At 38.1% G+C, this 14,461-nt stretch overlaps 2 protein-coding genes across 7 annotated transcripts in view; both read left to right on the top strand.

The window, feature by feature from the left end:
• Positions 1–2,286, top strand: part of LOC105303477 (40S ribosomal protein S4, X isoform) — a 6,592-nt gene extending 4,306 nt beyond the window's left edge. The window contains exon 2 of one of the 2 annotated variants that reach the window (XM_011377140.2): positions 1,413–2,286. In XM_011377140.2, coding sequence (XP_011375442.1) covers positions 1,420–2,211 — 792 coding nt within the window. In that variant the 5' untranslated portion in view covers positions 1,413–1,419 and the 3' untranslated portion in view covers positions 2,212–2,286. The remainder of the gene's footprint in view (positions 1–1,412) is intronic. The other variant, XM_011377141.2, reaches the window with a different exon arrangement.
• A 5,681-nt stretch (positions 2,287–7,967) lies between these two features.
• DBF4B (DBF4 zinc finger B) overlaps positions 7,968–14,461 on the top strand; it is a 21,974-nt gene continuing 15,480 nt past the window's right edge. For all 5 annotated transcript variants that reach the window (XM_023521562.1, XM_023521561.1, XM_011377139.2 and 2 more), the window contains exons 1-3: positions 7,968–8,163; positions 8,644–8,706; positions 11,799–11,956. In XM_023521562.1, the coding sequence (XP_023377330.1) occupies positions 8,673–8,706; positions 11,799–11,956 (192 nt within the window). In that variant the 5' untranslated portion in view covers positions 7,968–8,163; positions 8,644–8,672. The remainder of the gene's footprint in view (positions 8,164–8,643; positions 8,707–11,798; positions 11,957–14,461) is intronic.

Here is a 14,461-nt window from a genome sequence, read left to right as displayed (position 1 = left end):
CTCATTCTGCAATGTGCTTTTTTTCACTTAAGATTTTAAAAAATATTTACCTATGTTGATACATATAGCTCTTATCCATTCATTTAAACCACTGTATAGTATTCCATTGTTCAGCTATACCCCAGGTGCTCCATTTGGACATTTCAGTTTTCTTCGTTTTCTAAACAGTGCTTCATTTCACATTCTTATATATGTCTCCTTGCCCACCTGCGGGAAAGTTTCTCTAGACCGGTGAGCATCATACATATTTTTTCCACATATTCTAAAAATATTTTCACCATGCATCCTTAATATTTGAATATGTATTTATTTATAAATTAAATGTGCGAACCAACATACCAAATTAGTATGTCCATCATAAGGCATTCAAAAAGATAACTATAAAAAAGACAATTAAAAAGTAAAATAGTGTATAACAAATATTTATTTATTTGTAGTACAAAAATCCTTAGTGAAAGTGATGTGATTGAATATGCTTTATCACTTTCCCCCTTATATTTTTCTTTTTAATGGTGGTAGAATGCACATGACATAAAATTTATCATCTTAACCATTTTTAAGATACATGTCAGTACTGTTAGGGATTCATTACCAGCAAGAGTTCCTCTTGAACTTCAGTGATTTTCTCACTTCTTGGCCAACTGGCTCTCTCTGGATGCCGACTGGATTTTCATTGAATCTGGAGTGTTCACATGTGTGAGTCATTAGGATTATTTGTAATTTTAATCTTGCTTCTTCAAAGAAATCTTGTTTAAACTCCTTGTTTACCTTGTGGGGTTAGGAAATTAAATCCAGATAGCATAATCTGTAAATCCATTTGTCTGGACATGTATAAATTGCATAAAACACTGAAAAAAACAACACGAAGCACTGAAAGAAAACACATACAACCCTTCCAAATAGGAAACTCCCCTTTCCCCTTACCCAGATAACCCACCTGCTCTACCGCATAACCCAGGATGTCTGACATGAGGGACTCAGAAAGGGCACGAGTGTAGTCAACCTACTAAAGATTAGCAAAGCTTACTTGGATTTCTTTTAGATAAAAATAAATTTAATTTCTAATATTTCCTTTTAGCACATCTGTAATTATCTTGTGCCTGAGGGATACACACATCTCTGGAGACCAAAATATACCTAGAAACAGAATTGCTGGGTTGAAGGGCATGTACCTTACTGAATATCACCAAATTGCTCTTCCAAGGGCTTTGTCTCAGTTTACATTCCACCCTTTTCTTCACACTTTTACTGAAACTTGATTTTAATATACTTTAATTTTTGCCTGTCAGAAGGGTGGGAAATGGCACCTAATTGTTGTTTAATTTGCATTTTCCTAATTACTAGTATAAGCATTTTTTAATATACTTATTAGCCCTTAAAATTTCTTTGTCTCGCTTTCTTTCCATGCCCAGTGCAGTCATGGCTCGTGGTCCCAAGAAGCATCTGAAGCGTGTAGCAGCTCCAAAACATTGGATGCTGGATAAACTGACGGGTGTGTTTGCTCCTCGTCCATCTACCGGTCCCCACAAGCTGAGAGAATGTCTCCCTCTCATCATTTTCCTAAGGAATCGACTGAAGTATGCCCTAACTGGAGATGAAGTAAAGAAGATCTGCATGCAGCGGTTTATCAAGATTGATGGCAAGGTCCGGACTGATGTAACCTACCCTGCTGGTTTTATGGATGTCATCAGCATTGACAAGACGGGAGAGAATTTCCGTCTGATCTATGACACCAAAGGCCGCTTTGCTGTTCATCGGATTACACCTGAAGAGGCCAAGTACAAGTTGTGCAAAGTGAGAAAGATCTTCGTGGGCACAAAAGGAATCCCTCATCTGGTGACTCATGATGCTCGCACTATCCGCTACCCTGATCCCCTCATCAAAGTGAACGACACCATTCAGATTGATTTGGAAACTGGCAAAATTACTGATTTCATCAAATTTGACACTGGTAACCTATGTATGGTAACCGGAGGTGCTAACTTGGGAAGAATTGGTGTGATCACCAACAGAGAGAGACACCCTGGCTCTTTCGATGTGGTTCATGTGAAAGATGCCAATGGCAACAGCTTTGCCACCCGGCTTTCCAACATTTTCGTTATTGGCAAAGGCAACAAACCGTGGATTTCTCTTCCCCGTGGCAAGGGTATCCGCCTCACCATTGCCGAAGAGAGAGACAAGAGACTGGCAGCCAAACAGAGCAGCGGGTGAAGTGATCTCTAGGTAACATGACTGGAAAAGTCTTTGTACCTAATTAAAGTTAAATATAGCATGATCACTTGCCAAAAAAAAAAATTCCTCATCTTTGAATTGCCTGTTTATATCACTTGCAAATTTTTCTATTGGATTATTTGTCTTTTCCATATTAATTTGTTAGGAGTATACTTTTACTTTTTTTTTATTTCACTAATTTCTATTTATATTGCTCACCATCTGCAGTTTTGGGGTATACTCTGCTGTTCATGTTCTGATTTCTCTAGGTAAACACTTAGCTGATTTATTTTTGATCAGTCTTTCTGATAAAGCATATATGCTTAAGGTCATATATTTTCTTTTAAGTACTTTAACTGAATGTTACTTTTTAAAAGGAATCTCTCAGCTTTTGCTATGTGGTTTTTCACTGTTGCAGTTCTAAATATATTATAGTTTCGTTACTTTTTAAAAGGAATCTCTCAGCTTTTGCTATGTGGTTTTTCACTGTTGCAGTTCTAAATATATTATAGTTTCCTTGTTTTATTCTCCTTCCATGAGTTATTTAGAACTGTGGTTTTAAATTTCCAGAGGTATGCATTTTGTTTCATTCCTTTAAAAAGAAAAAGTATCTTTTTTGTTACTGATTTCTAATTTCATTATATTGTGTTCTTAGGATATGTTCTGTATGACTTTATCGGTTAATACTTAGTGAGCTAAAACTAATATTATATGCCAACTTAATTGAAAAATTAAAAAATTATTTTAAAGAAAAAAAACAAAAAACGACTTTAATGGCCTAGTGTAAGTCAAATTTTATGTTCCATGTGTACTTGAAAATAATATTTGTTTTCTAATATTTGTAAATTAAAGTTTATTACATTGTTTAATCTTTTATATGTTACTAATTTTGTTTTATTTTTGTTCATGTATCATACTTTTTAGGGGAAAAGTATATTAAAATGTATCACTATGTTTGTAGGTTTTTTCGTTTTCCCTTGTATTTCTGCCTAAAAGATTTTTGAGGCTATGTTGTTAGATTCATATAAGTACTAGATAATAGATGAATTTTATCATCAAGCAATGAAACCTGTATCCCTATTATCCCTTAAAGTCTATTTTGTGAGATTTTAAAATTGCTGTTATCAGTTTTCTTTCTCTATTTTGCCCTAAATTGGGAGGCAGCAGAGAACAATGTTAAGAGTATGGCCTCTGAAGTCATAGTGCCTGGTTCCAAATCCCAGCACTAACATATCTTGTCTATATGATTTCAAGCAAATTAATAACCTCAAGTGTTCCCACGTATAAAATGGGCATAGTTACTGCCCACCTCATAGGATTGTTAGGAGGATTAAACTAATTACTATTTTTAAAGTATTTTGAACATCATAGAAGGCATTTCATGTGTATTCGTAAAATAAAATAAATATATCTGCATCCCTTTTGTGTCAACTTTTCTGTGTCATTATTTCACAAGTATTCCTCTGGTAAACACCATATGGCTGGTAGATACAGAAGTGCTGCTGTAGATACCTTTATTACATAACTAATATCACGTGTGTGAGTTTAGGGGTTGCTGGATGGAAAAATATGTACATTTGTAATTTTGCTAGACAGTGCCAAATTGCCTTACATAGAAGGCTGGTAAAACCCATATGTAATGCAATGTGGCATTATATAGCAAAATTGATCTTTGCCAGTCTGTTAAGTGAAAAATGGTATTTTGGTGTAGATTTAATTTGCATTTCTCTTATTTTAAGTGAGGTTGAGCATATTTGAATGCTCTTTGTATTTCCTTTTCTGTGAATGTTCCCTTACCCATTTTCAATTGGGTCGTTAATCTTTTCTGTATCTCTTTGTACAAATTTTGAAGAAATTGGCCCTCGTTCTGTGATATGAGCTGGATTTTTAAAAAATTCTAAGTACTTTCCTTCAGGAATCAAGAAAAATAGAAAATTTTGAATTACTGTCTCAAAATATTTTATGCCACGTAGTAAAAGCTGCCTTTTTCTGGTCGTTGACTTCGTACTAAACACATCTTTAATCTTTAAAATGTCACTGTCTGATAGATGATATTATCTTCACTTTACACATGAAGCTCAGAGAGATTCATTCATTCAACAAATAATCATTAAGCACCTACTATGTACTTTGGGAATATAGCAGTGAGTAAAACAGAAAAGGTCCTTGTTCTTATGGGCTTATATTCTAGGGAGGAAATATAGACAATAAACAAACAAGATACTTTCTGATACTGCAAAGTGCTGTGAAGAAAATAAGCCAAAGTGATGTACCTGGCAAGGAATGGGGAAGCTACTGTTAGGTTGGGTAGTTTCAGAAGTCCTATAAGAAAAAGTGAGATTTGATCTGATGCCTAAAAGGAAAGAAAAGATCTGGGAAAGGTCGTAGAGCAGGAATGAGCTTGGCTTCTTCAAGACAGAGAAGTTTGGTCTGAGGAGCAAACAGGGAAAGCCACTGAGTTTTTTTTTTAAAGAAGGGTAATTTGATCTGATTGTATTTGCATCAATCAAGATAGGCTGGGTTAGCAATTCTGAAAGTTTTGGTTTCAGGGCCCTTTCTATTTTTAAAAATTGAGGATCCAGACAGCTTTTTCATTTATGTGTATATTAGTTATCTAATGCTGTGTACAAATCACCCCAAAATTTAATGACTTAAAATAAAAATCATTTATTTTTCTCTGGGTTTCTGTGGGCCTGGAATTTGGGAGCAGCTTGGCTGGGATTTTCTGACTTGGAATCTCATAAGGTTACAGTTATCTGAAAGTTTGACCAGGGCTGAAGGATCTGCTTGCAAGTGGCTCAGTCACATGAGTGGTAATCACAGTTGGTGCTGACTGTCAGCAGGAAGCCTCAGTTTGTCACCAGGTGAGCTTCTCCACAGGCGTACTTGAGAGTCTTTATGTCATGAATGCTGGCTTCCCCCACAGCTGACCATCCAAGAAATGGCAATGCAAATGCTGAAATGTCTTATGAGTCAGCCTCAGAAGTCGCACATTGTCATTTCCTCATTATTCTATCGGTCCATAGCCCAATAGAATCGCAAAATGGAAAAAGCAGGGATATGAGAACTTACACTGCCTGTGGTGCATTCAGACACGGGACACCAATTTTGGGACGAATTGCATTTGCCGGGTCCCCAAAAGCGAGCTAGAAGTAGGTTGGATCATCTAGTGCACGCACTGCAGCTGCAGGGGCTGCTCTGACTGAGGCCCTCAGGCCCTGACCCCTCTCCGCCCAGGACATTTGACTTCGCAGGTTTCTGCCTATTGCACCACCCTCTTTTCTGAGAGCAGCTCTTCTCGCAGAGCGATGCCCCAGACTTGAGTTGGAACATGGTCTCTATGTGTGAAGGCTTTGGTGTTCATCAGCCATGATTTATAGAAATAAAACTTTTAAACCTTAAAAAAAAAAGTACATAGCCTTCTTTAATACAATATTCATATAGTTCTCTGCTTATGGCTTTCCACTTGTAGAAGAGGTCAAAAATATAGCGGGTTTTCTGGTGGTGGATCCTGAAGATGGGCCACAAAAATTCCACTTTCCTCTTTTCCTCATGAGGTTCTGTTTCAGCTTCTCTCATCTTTTGATCTAAATCATCCCTTGTTGGCTCAATCAACTCCCAGCCATCTTGGGGAGCTTTCCGGCTTCTTTTGACTTTAGGCATTTTTTTCCCCACAAGGACACCAGGAATCAAGGATCATTTCAGGCCGTCTTGGACACTGGCTACCACTGTGTAGGTATTCTTACATTTATATTTATAAATACAACATTTTATATATTGCATATATACCTAAAATTTTATTGATATTTATCATATTAGAAAATAAAGTTTTTAAATAGTTCATTTAAAACTAAGCCCACTATGTTAACATAAATAATGCATTTTAATAAAAATATATCTTCCAAAACAAAAATAAGAATGGTATTATTTTACATTTCTGCAAATCTCTTTAATATTTGGTTTCACAGAAGAGTGTTGGATTCTCCTGTTTGCTCTGCATACTCCACTTAACATTCATGAGAGAATGAGAGCAAAAATGGAAAGTAATATCTTAGTATCATTATAAAAATAGTTTCGACCTCATAGAACCTTCTCAAAGGGCTGAGCCACACTTTGAGAATCTTGAGCTAGATTATGATATGGTAACAAATATGCAAAATCTCAGTAGCTTACAGTAAGAGTTTATTCCTTGCTCATGCTACATATCCACTATGGGTTGCCTATGCTTTTGTTCCATATCATCTTCACTAAGAAACCCAGGTAGACAGGGTGGCCTCTAGCTAGGAGATTGCCAGTCATTGTGATGAAGGAGAAGCACTTGGTAAACCATCCTGACTTGTAAAACTTATGTTTGGAAGTGATATGTCATTTTCTTTCTTTTTTTCATCAGCCAAAATAAGTCACATGGCCAAGTTTAGCTAATCAAGGCTGGGACATATAATCTTATGCAGGGAAGGGCCCTACTGGAAGGGATACCAAGTACATGTGGTATGTATACCTCTACTATGGTGTTTAAAGAATTCTGGTTGTGCATGGAGAATGGATTATATTGGGGAGAGATAGAAAGCTACTCAAGGGCAGAAGCAGCGTCAGGAATTGACAGTACTTTGGACAAGAAATTATAGTGGGTTGGAATAGGGTGATAGCAGGGGTCTAATTCAAGATGTACATTAGAGTTGGTAGAACTTGTGTTTGGAGCAGAGGTGAGAATAAGGGAAAATACTGAAAGATAACTTCTAGGTTTTTGTTTTGAGCAACTGAGAGGATGATGTAACATTTACTGAGATGGGGAAGGCTGGGAGATTGGTGGGGTTTGCCGGGGGTGGGAGTGGGGGTGGAATAAATGTTCTCTTTTGACTATGTGGTCTGAGATGCCTATTAGACATCTGAATGGAAATGTCCAGTAGGCACTTGAATATATAAGTCTAGAGATCAGGGGAGAGGTCAGAACTTGGAATAGAAACTCTGCAGGCTGAATTAGCTAGCATAGGCCTGAATAGTAAAGCCATGGAGCTGGATGAGAGCATCTACGGAGACAGCGTTAATAGGGAAGAGAAGAGGACCACGGGCTAATGGCTAAGGCCTTGGAGTACTCCAACATTTCTAGGTGAAACAGTGGCTTTGGATCCAGAAATGGAGATTGAGGAGGAGCCGTTGAGGTGAGGTGAAAACAGATAGAAATGAAAGCAAAAAGAAGAAAGTGTTTTAAGAAGGAGGAGTAATCTGTTTCAACGTTCTAGAAGTCAGATAGGGTAACGATAGTGGAGTGACCACGGGATTTGGAAACGTGGAAGTCACAGTTGACCTGGGTAAGTACAGTTTTAGTGGAGAGGTGAGGACCAAAGTTTAATTAGATGAGTTGAAGAAAAGATGGGAAGTGAGAAATGGAGACACCTCTTTTGAGATATTTTTTTGTTGGATGGGTAAGTAGAGAAAAAGGAGACAAAGACGTGAAGAGGAAATGACGTGTATGTGAAATTTTCGTGTAAATTAAATGTTCTATAAGTATTAGGCTTATTTTATTATTTATCATTGAACTCCTAGTAATTTCAAACTAACTCAGTGTAGAGAATCACTAAAACTAGTCCCCAGCTTGCTGGCTACTAAGGCCAAAGGATCTTCAGCTAATGAAAGCCGAGAAATGAACAGACGAGTGAGAAAGAGCGGAACGGAAAACGAAACGGCGGAGAAGGATTCGCTGATTAATATTGACCTCCTAGGGCCACCGTTGGGCAGTCTCGTAGCTATTATTTTGTTTTAGGGGCGGAGCCTACAGGAAATTTAAACCAGAGCCGCGGCAGAGGGACTCTAGAGAATGATTTTACAGTTTCAGGGCAACAGCCGGTGCTGGGGAGTTTGAAAGAGCTCATGGAGTCCGCGAATGTAATACTGCGGCCTTGAAGGAGTACGGAGGCCGAGAAAGGGCCGAGAATTTGGGAGAGCCGGGAAAGGGTACGGATCCCTGGAAGAGGAAGAGGGAGTAAGAAGGAAAGCGGAGAGGGATCATGAGAGTTGTAGAAAGGATACCGGGGTCGGGAAGTGGGCACAGGAATTGGGGGGCGGATAGGTGCAGAAGCTGGGGAAGGTAGAGGGGCCAGGAGGGGTCACAGGAGTTGAGAGGACAGAGATCTAAAGGGGGCAGAGGGACTGAGGTGACAAGAGCCTGGAAGGTGGCACGGGAATTGAAATGTACTAGGGGTGGTGGCCTCGAGGCCCTGGGAGTTGAGGCAGAGGAGTCTGAAAGGAGGCGGAGAGACTGAGGGACAATTGCCTGAAAGGTGGCGCGGGAGTTGAGATGGGATGTGGTTAGAGATGGAGTTGAGTCTTGCTGTTCCCTGTAGCAGTGTCAGGGATTGTGTGGGATTTGGGGGGCGGAGGGCAGGAATGATTGAATAGTAAAGGTGGTTCAACTGCTGTTCTGTCCTTTTTCAGGCGACGATTGCTTTGAGCTGGAGAGTTCAATGGCTGAGAGTAGGCTCCGTGCCTCGGACCTAGGTAGGTAACAGGTCAAAACTAGGGATGCGAGGTCAAAGTTGCTGTTCCTGCCCCAGAGCCTCTTAGGAGGTAAAGGCCGAAAAGTGTTAGCCCTGTTGGGGTCTTCTAATTATTAGTGGCTTTGTGTGTGTGTTGTTTGTGTTAGTGAACGCCATGGATCATTTAGGAATTCAAGGTGAAAGTCGAAAACAAGAGCTTTTGCTCTGTTGTTATGAACAAGATTAGCAGACAGATGGGGAGTCAGGGTAGAGTAATTTATTAAATCCATATTCATGGTGATTTTTACCATAAAATTCTTAAGTTTCCAATAAATGTAAACACTCCTACCCAATTATGTAAGTATTTTAGCACATAGTCACGTCCCTCCATACTCCCACTCCCCTCTCTTTTAGTATCTTCTGGTTTTAGTTCTGGATTATTACAGATATGCCATTTGGTTATTGCCTTTTAAATGCTAATACACTTTACTAAGTTATTTACTCTTCCTTTCCATGTCTTGTTGCTTTCTTCTGGATCTATTTCTCTTTTTGCTGGAGAACTTTCTCTAAGAGTATTTTTAAAAGGGGGCTTTATATAATAAACTTTCTGAGGCTTGTATGCCTGAGAATTTTTTTATCTCACCCTTGTATTGAAAGTCTTGAGTCAAAGTTTTTTGACTACTGAAGAATTCCAGTAGTTTTTTCTTGCAAAAAGATGCTGTTAAGAATTGATGTCAATCTGATTGTTTACTTGCTTTTCACTTTAGAAGAGTTGATTATTCTCTTTATAAATTTGTTCTTAAAATTCACTATGACATGATTATGTGTGAATTTTAGAGGGCTTTTATTTTTATCACAGTTTTTTGATTACATAGTAAAGGCCAAGGTCTACCACCAAAAAAAAAAAAAGGAAGAAAAAGGCAAGAGTAGGAGTTGCTCCTTTTATCCCTCCAGACTCCGGCTCCCTAGGGTATAACCATTTATCCTCTGTTAGCTATTTCTGTTTAACTTCTTGTTTCTAAATAGTATGCTCACTGCTTTTATTATTTTAAATTTTAAATTGTATCTATTGACTTTATAATATAGAAGGTAAAGCTTTTTTTTCTGCCCCCAATTCTTCTACACTGGTGTACACAATTACCTCCTCTCTTCTCATCCTACAGTGTATAATGTAGTAATTTTTGTTTAGTAATTTTGTATTTACATTATAATATGTAAAGGTTACTCGCAGCTGAGCCGTATAGTAAACTATGAAATGTGCTTCGTTTTCTGTGTACGGGTAACTAATTCATGTCCAAACTCTTTACCAGAAGTCTAAACCTTCTCTCAAAACTTTCATGTTCATCAGAGACTCTCAGTTTCTTTTTTGTCTGGGAGACATACCTTCCGAGACCATTTGTCTTAGTACTCCAGTCTGGTCCAGCTATGAACCAGGCCTGTCGCACTGATTTCATTCAGGGTCTTGCTTTATCAGTCTATGGAATTTCCCCTGCCTCTTTCCTGTGTAGATTCTCTGTATTCTAAATTCCATATTTTCCTTTCTATATTTACTTCTTGTTTTTGATGGCGTACATTTTCTAGTATAGCTTACTGAGAAAGGGTACATGATAAGTAAACTTTTTGAAACCTTACAGATCTGACAGTTCTGTGTTACCTTACATTTGAAGGATAGTTTACCTAGGGAAAGAGTTCTAGGCTGGAAATAGTTTTTCCTCAAAGTTTTGAAGACACATTCCATCTTCCTTTAGCTTCCATCGTGCTATGGCAAAGTCTGATTTTGCAAATATTTTGATTCTTCCTCCTGAACACTATAAAGGCCTAGACTGTTCTATTCCTGAACCACCCCATCCCCATCTGTCATTATTGTTGTCTATCTTCTTTACTTTCAAATTAGTCATTATTTTTGTTTTATAGGGTCAATGAGTGTTTAAATTTATAGATTTTTTACCATTTTTGGCATTTCAATCCTCCCTTCTGGGTTCAGCTTCCTTCTTTCCAAAGTACACCTTTCTGAAGTCCTTTAGTAATAATTGGTTGATGATAAATTGGGGTTTTGTTTGCTTGAAAAATGTCTTTTACCTTCATTCTTGAATAATTGCTTAGACATAAAATTCTAAATTGACATTTTTTCCCAGCATTTTAAATACGTATTTTATAGCGTATATCTGATCATTCTCTTTGGAGCTCTCAGGGATCTAATTTTGCTCTTTTATTTCTGCTGATTCTTATCCACGGTGATTTTTTTCCCTCGTGGGTTTTATAGTGTTAGAATATGAGCTAATGTTTAATGATCCTTTATCTCCGGAAATTCTGGGAACTCTCGACTGAGCTGTCTACCTCTACAGTTTTGCTTTTGATTCTTTGAAGTATGCCAAAGTATTACTAGCTGGGATTACTTTTTACATTAATTTCTGTTTGGTGGTGGTGGTAGTGGGTTCTTAGACCACATAAGTAGTATGACTTTGAATTCCAAACTCTTGGGAGGCCTGTGGTTTCATGCAGACCCTAGTCTAAGATAGATAATACTTTCATCCAGACCCTAGTCTAAGATAGATAATACTCCTTTTTGTCTCTTCTGGTAGATGGACTGTTTTGTTTGACTTTTTCTCCTAGATTTATGCAGGAGTTCTCAATTCTTTTCTTTACCTGCTATTCCTGTTTTCATGTTTCCAGTATTCTCTCTCACCTCTTTGAGGATATCTATACTTTAAAATTCTTTTTTCTGTCTGATTCATTATTTACAACAGATAGGAAACCTATACCAGAGAAAGCATCTTTTATAGTACTTACTGCCTTCAGTTGCCTCATATTTTCTTACAAGCTAATGTTCCCTTGAGATTGTTAGCCACTCTGATTGGTAATGTGCTCCTGGAAGGAAGATGCAAAAGCTTAGGCCCTATCTTATTCCCTTCCATTGGATTTAAGGCCTGGGGGTTGGGATAGAAGAGGAAATCCAGCCCAAGGCAGGAACACTAGTCTCGCATTCATGTTGGTGTGCCCAGGGCCTGGCGCAGGGGGGACACCTCATAGGCTGTCGGTTAGGGTTGCTCGACTTGTAGGACTCTGTCTTACCTCAAACCCCTCACTTCGTTCTTCTTTGTCGTTGTTTTCTAGGGGCTCAGCTCAGAGTTTCCAGTTGTCTGGGAAAATGCCAGAAGAGTTCACCAGATGCTGGGAGGCGGCAGCCCTTTTCTGGAAAGTCCTTTTACTTGGATCTGCCTGCTGGCAAGAATCTCCAGTTTTTGATGGAGGCCATCCAGCAGCTGGGTGGGGTACGTAACCTGCTTCTCTCTTGTGATACCATGTGCTTTTGCAGGTTGTGAGGCAGGAGGTGGAGAGGGATTATATCTGTGTCTTCCAGGTGTCTTTCATGGTATCACTACATTTTCCTAAGCAATTTTAAGTATAAACCATTTTTTAAAATAAAGTCAATTTTTTCCTAATTAGAAAAATATCTGTTTATTTTAGAAATTTTGGAGGACATGGAATTGCTCTGACAATCATCATTTTGATGTCTTTGTTTTCTTCTGAACTAACTTCCTTCCTTCCTTCCTTCCTTCCTTCCTTTTTCTTTCTTTCTGCCTTTCTTTCTTTCATGGCTTTAATTTAATTGAATTTAATTGAAATTAAATTCCCATACCATACAATTCACCCATTTAAACTGTACAGTTCAGTGGCTTTTAGATCACAGAGATGTGCAAGTGCAATTACATAGTCAATTTTAGGACATTTCCATCACCCCTCAAAAAAAAAATCTATACCCATACTCCCCATTTTCCCTCAGCACGCCCAACCCTGGGTAGCTACTCATCTACCTCTTTTTTTCTTAATGCTTATTTTCTGCGTAGCTATGATCATGAATATATTTTTGATTACCAACTTTTTGCCAATAACCTTAAAGCATTAGCACTTTCCTATTATTATTGCCCTTCATATGCATTGATTATAATGAGTATATAATATTTTTTTGAGTGGACTGTTGATTTACTTAACTACTCTATGGACATTTAGATTATTTCTAAATTTTAGCTCTTATAAATAACACAGTGATGAACAGCCTTGTGTAAAAAGCATTTGCTGTATTTGAGTCCTTTAAAATATTTTTAAAGCAGATGTATCATGTGGTACTTTCAGTAAAAGGTCGACATGGGTATCTCTTATGTTTAGAAAATAGGATGATAGTGTGTGGCCCAAAAGGGGCAGGTAGCTGGGGAAACGGCTTGAACAGGCTTGGGATGCAGAGGCTTTGTGCTGTCAAACTAACAGAAACTCAGATGTAGAGACTCAGCGGTGAGGATGGGCTGAATGACAAGTATACCCCCATACTGGCCCAGAATTACATTTCAACTTTTAGTCTATTCTGTCATTTAGCCTTTACTGTATAAAAAGCCACCCAGGACTTTGGGCTAAAAACAAGTTATTATTTCTGACTATTCTATGGATTAGCTGGATGTTTTCTCTGCTGTCTTCATCAGGGCTCACTCCTGCAACTGCTTTTGACTGGAGGGTCAGCTGGGTTGGAAGGACCAAGATGACTTCAGTCACACATCCGGCAGTTGGTGCTGGCTGCCTCCATGGCTTCTCATTGTATAAGAAACCTTCTTACATGCAGTGTATGAATGTATGCTATCATGGGTATATACAGTGAGCTAGAATAGCCAATGTACATGGAGGTCTCAGAGCATCTTCCTCCAGGGAGGTGAAGGGAAAAGCTACAAGGCCTCTTGAAGCCTAGGCTCTAGAACTCACACATATATTACGTTGGCCACATTCTCTTGGTCAAAAAGAATCCTATTCAAGAGGATGGAATATAGGTTCCACCTCTTGATGGGAGGAACAGCAAAGTCATATGTGCAGCCATTGAACGATCTTCCACAATTATATAGGATAATCATTGCCCCACTCTCATTCACTAGCATTGGTTTTTGCCATATTACAGAAGGTAGACAGATGTACTTCTTCAAGCTATAAAGGTTTTTTTATAACTGTAGTAAAATGTACATAACATAAAATACTCCATTTTAACCATTTTTATGTATACAGTTCATTGGCATTTAATTACATTTAATTACATTCACACTGTTTTGTAACCAAAATTTAATTACATTTTATGTGTGCAGTTCATTGGCATTTAATTACATTCACACTGTTTTGTAACCATTTAATTACATTTGCACTGTTTTGTAACTTTTTTGTTTCCAAAATTTTATCACCTCAAATAGAAACCCTATAACCATTAAGCACTAACTTCCCATTTCCCCTCCCCTAGTCTCTTTCCGTCTGTATGAATTTTCCTATGCTAGATACCTCATGTCAGTGGAATCACTGATACTTTTCCTTTTGTTCGTGGCTTATTTCACTTAGCATAATATTTTTAAGATTCACCCATGTCGTAGCATGTGTCAAAATTTCATTTCTTTTCATGACTAAATAATATTCCATTGCATGGATATACCAATGTTGTTTATCCAGTCATGTGTTAATGGACACTTGGGTGGTTTCCACTTTTTGGCTATTGTGAAGCATCTGTTCAAGTCCCTGTTTTCAATTCTTTTGAGTATGCTTACTTAAACAGATAATTGCTACATTGTTTGATAATCCCTGTTTATCTTTTTGAGAAACCTAAACATTTTTTTAAAGCTGAATGGCAGGTTTCTCATCCAGTTACACTTTGGAGATGACATCTATCCTTATTTTCAGTGGTGTGCTGGAACTGGCTGGTACTGGCTCCCAGGAGCCAATTATTAGCATCTCTTTCCAAGTCCACATTCAGTGAT

Source organism: Pteropus vampyrus, unplaced genomic scaffold, assembly GCF_000151845.1.
Source record: "Pteropus vampyrus isolate Shadow unplaced genomic scaffold, Pvam_2.0 Scaffold306, whole genome shotgun sequence".
In the NCBI taxonomy this organism is placed as follows: domain Eukaryota; kingdom Metazoa; phylum Chordata; class Mammalia; order Chiroptera; family Pteropodidae; genus Pteropus; species Pteropus vampyrus.
The sequence above is the reverse complement of the archived record's forward strand: the minus strand, read 5'-3'. Positions and strand labels throughout refer to the sequence as shown.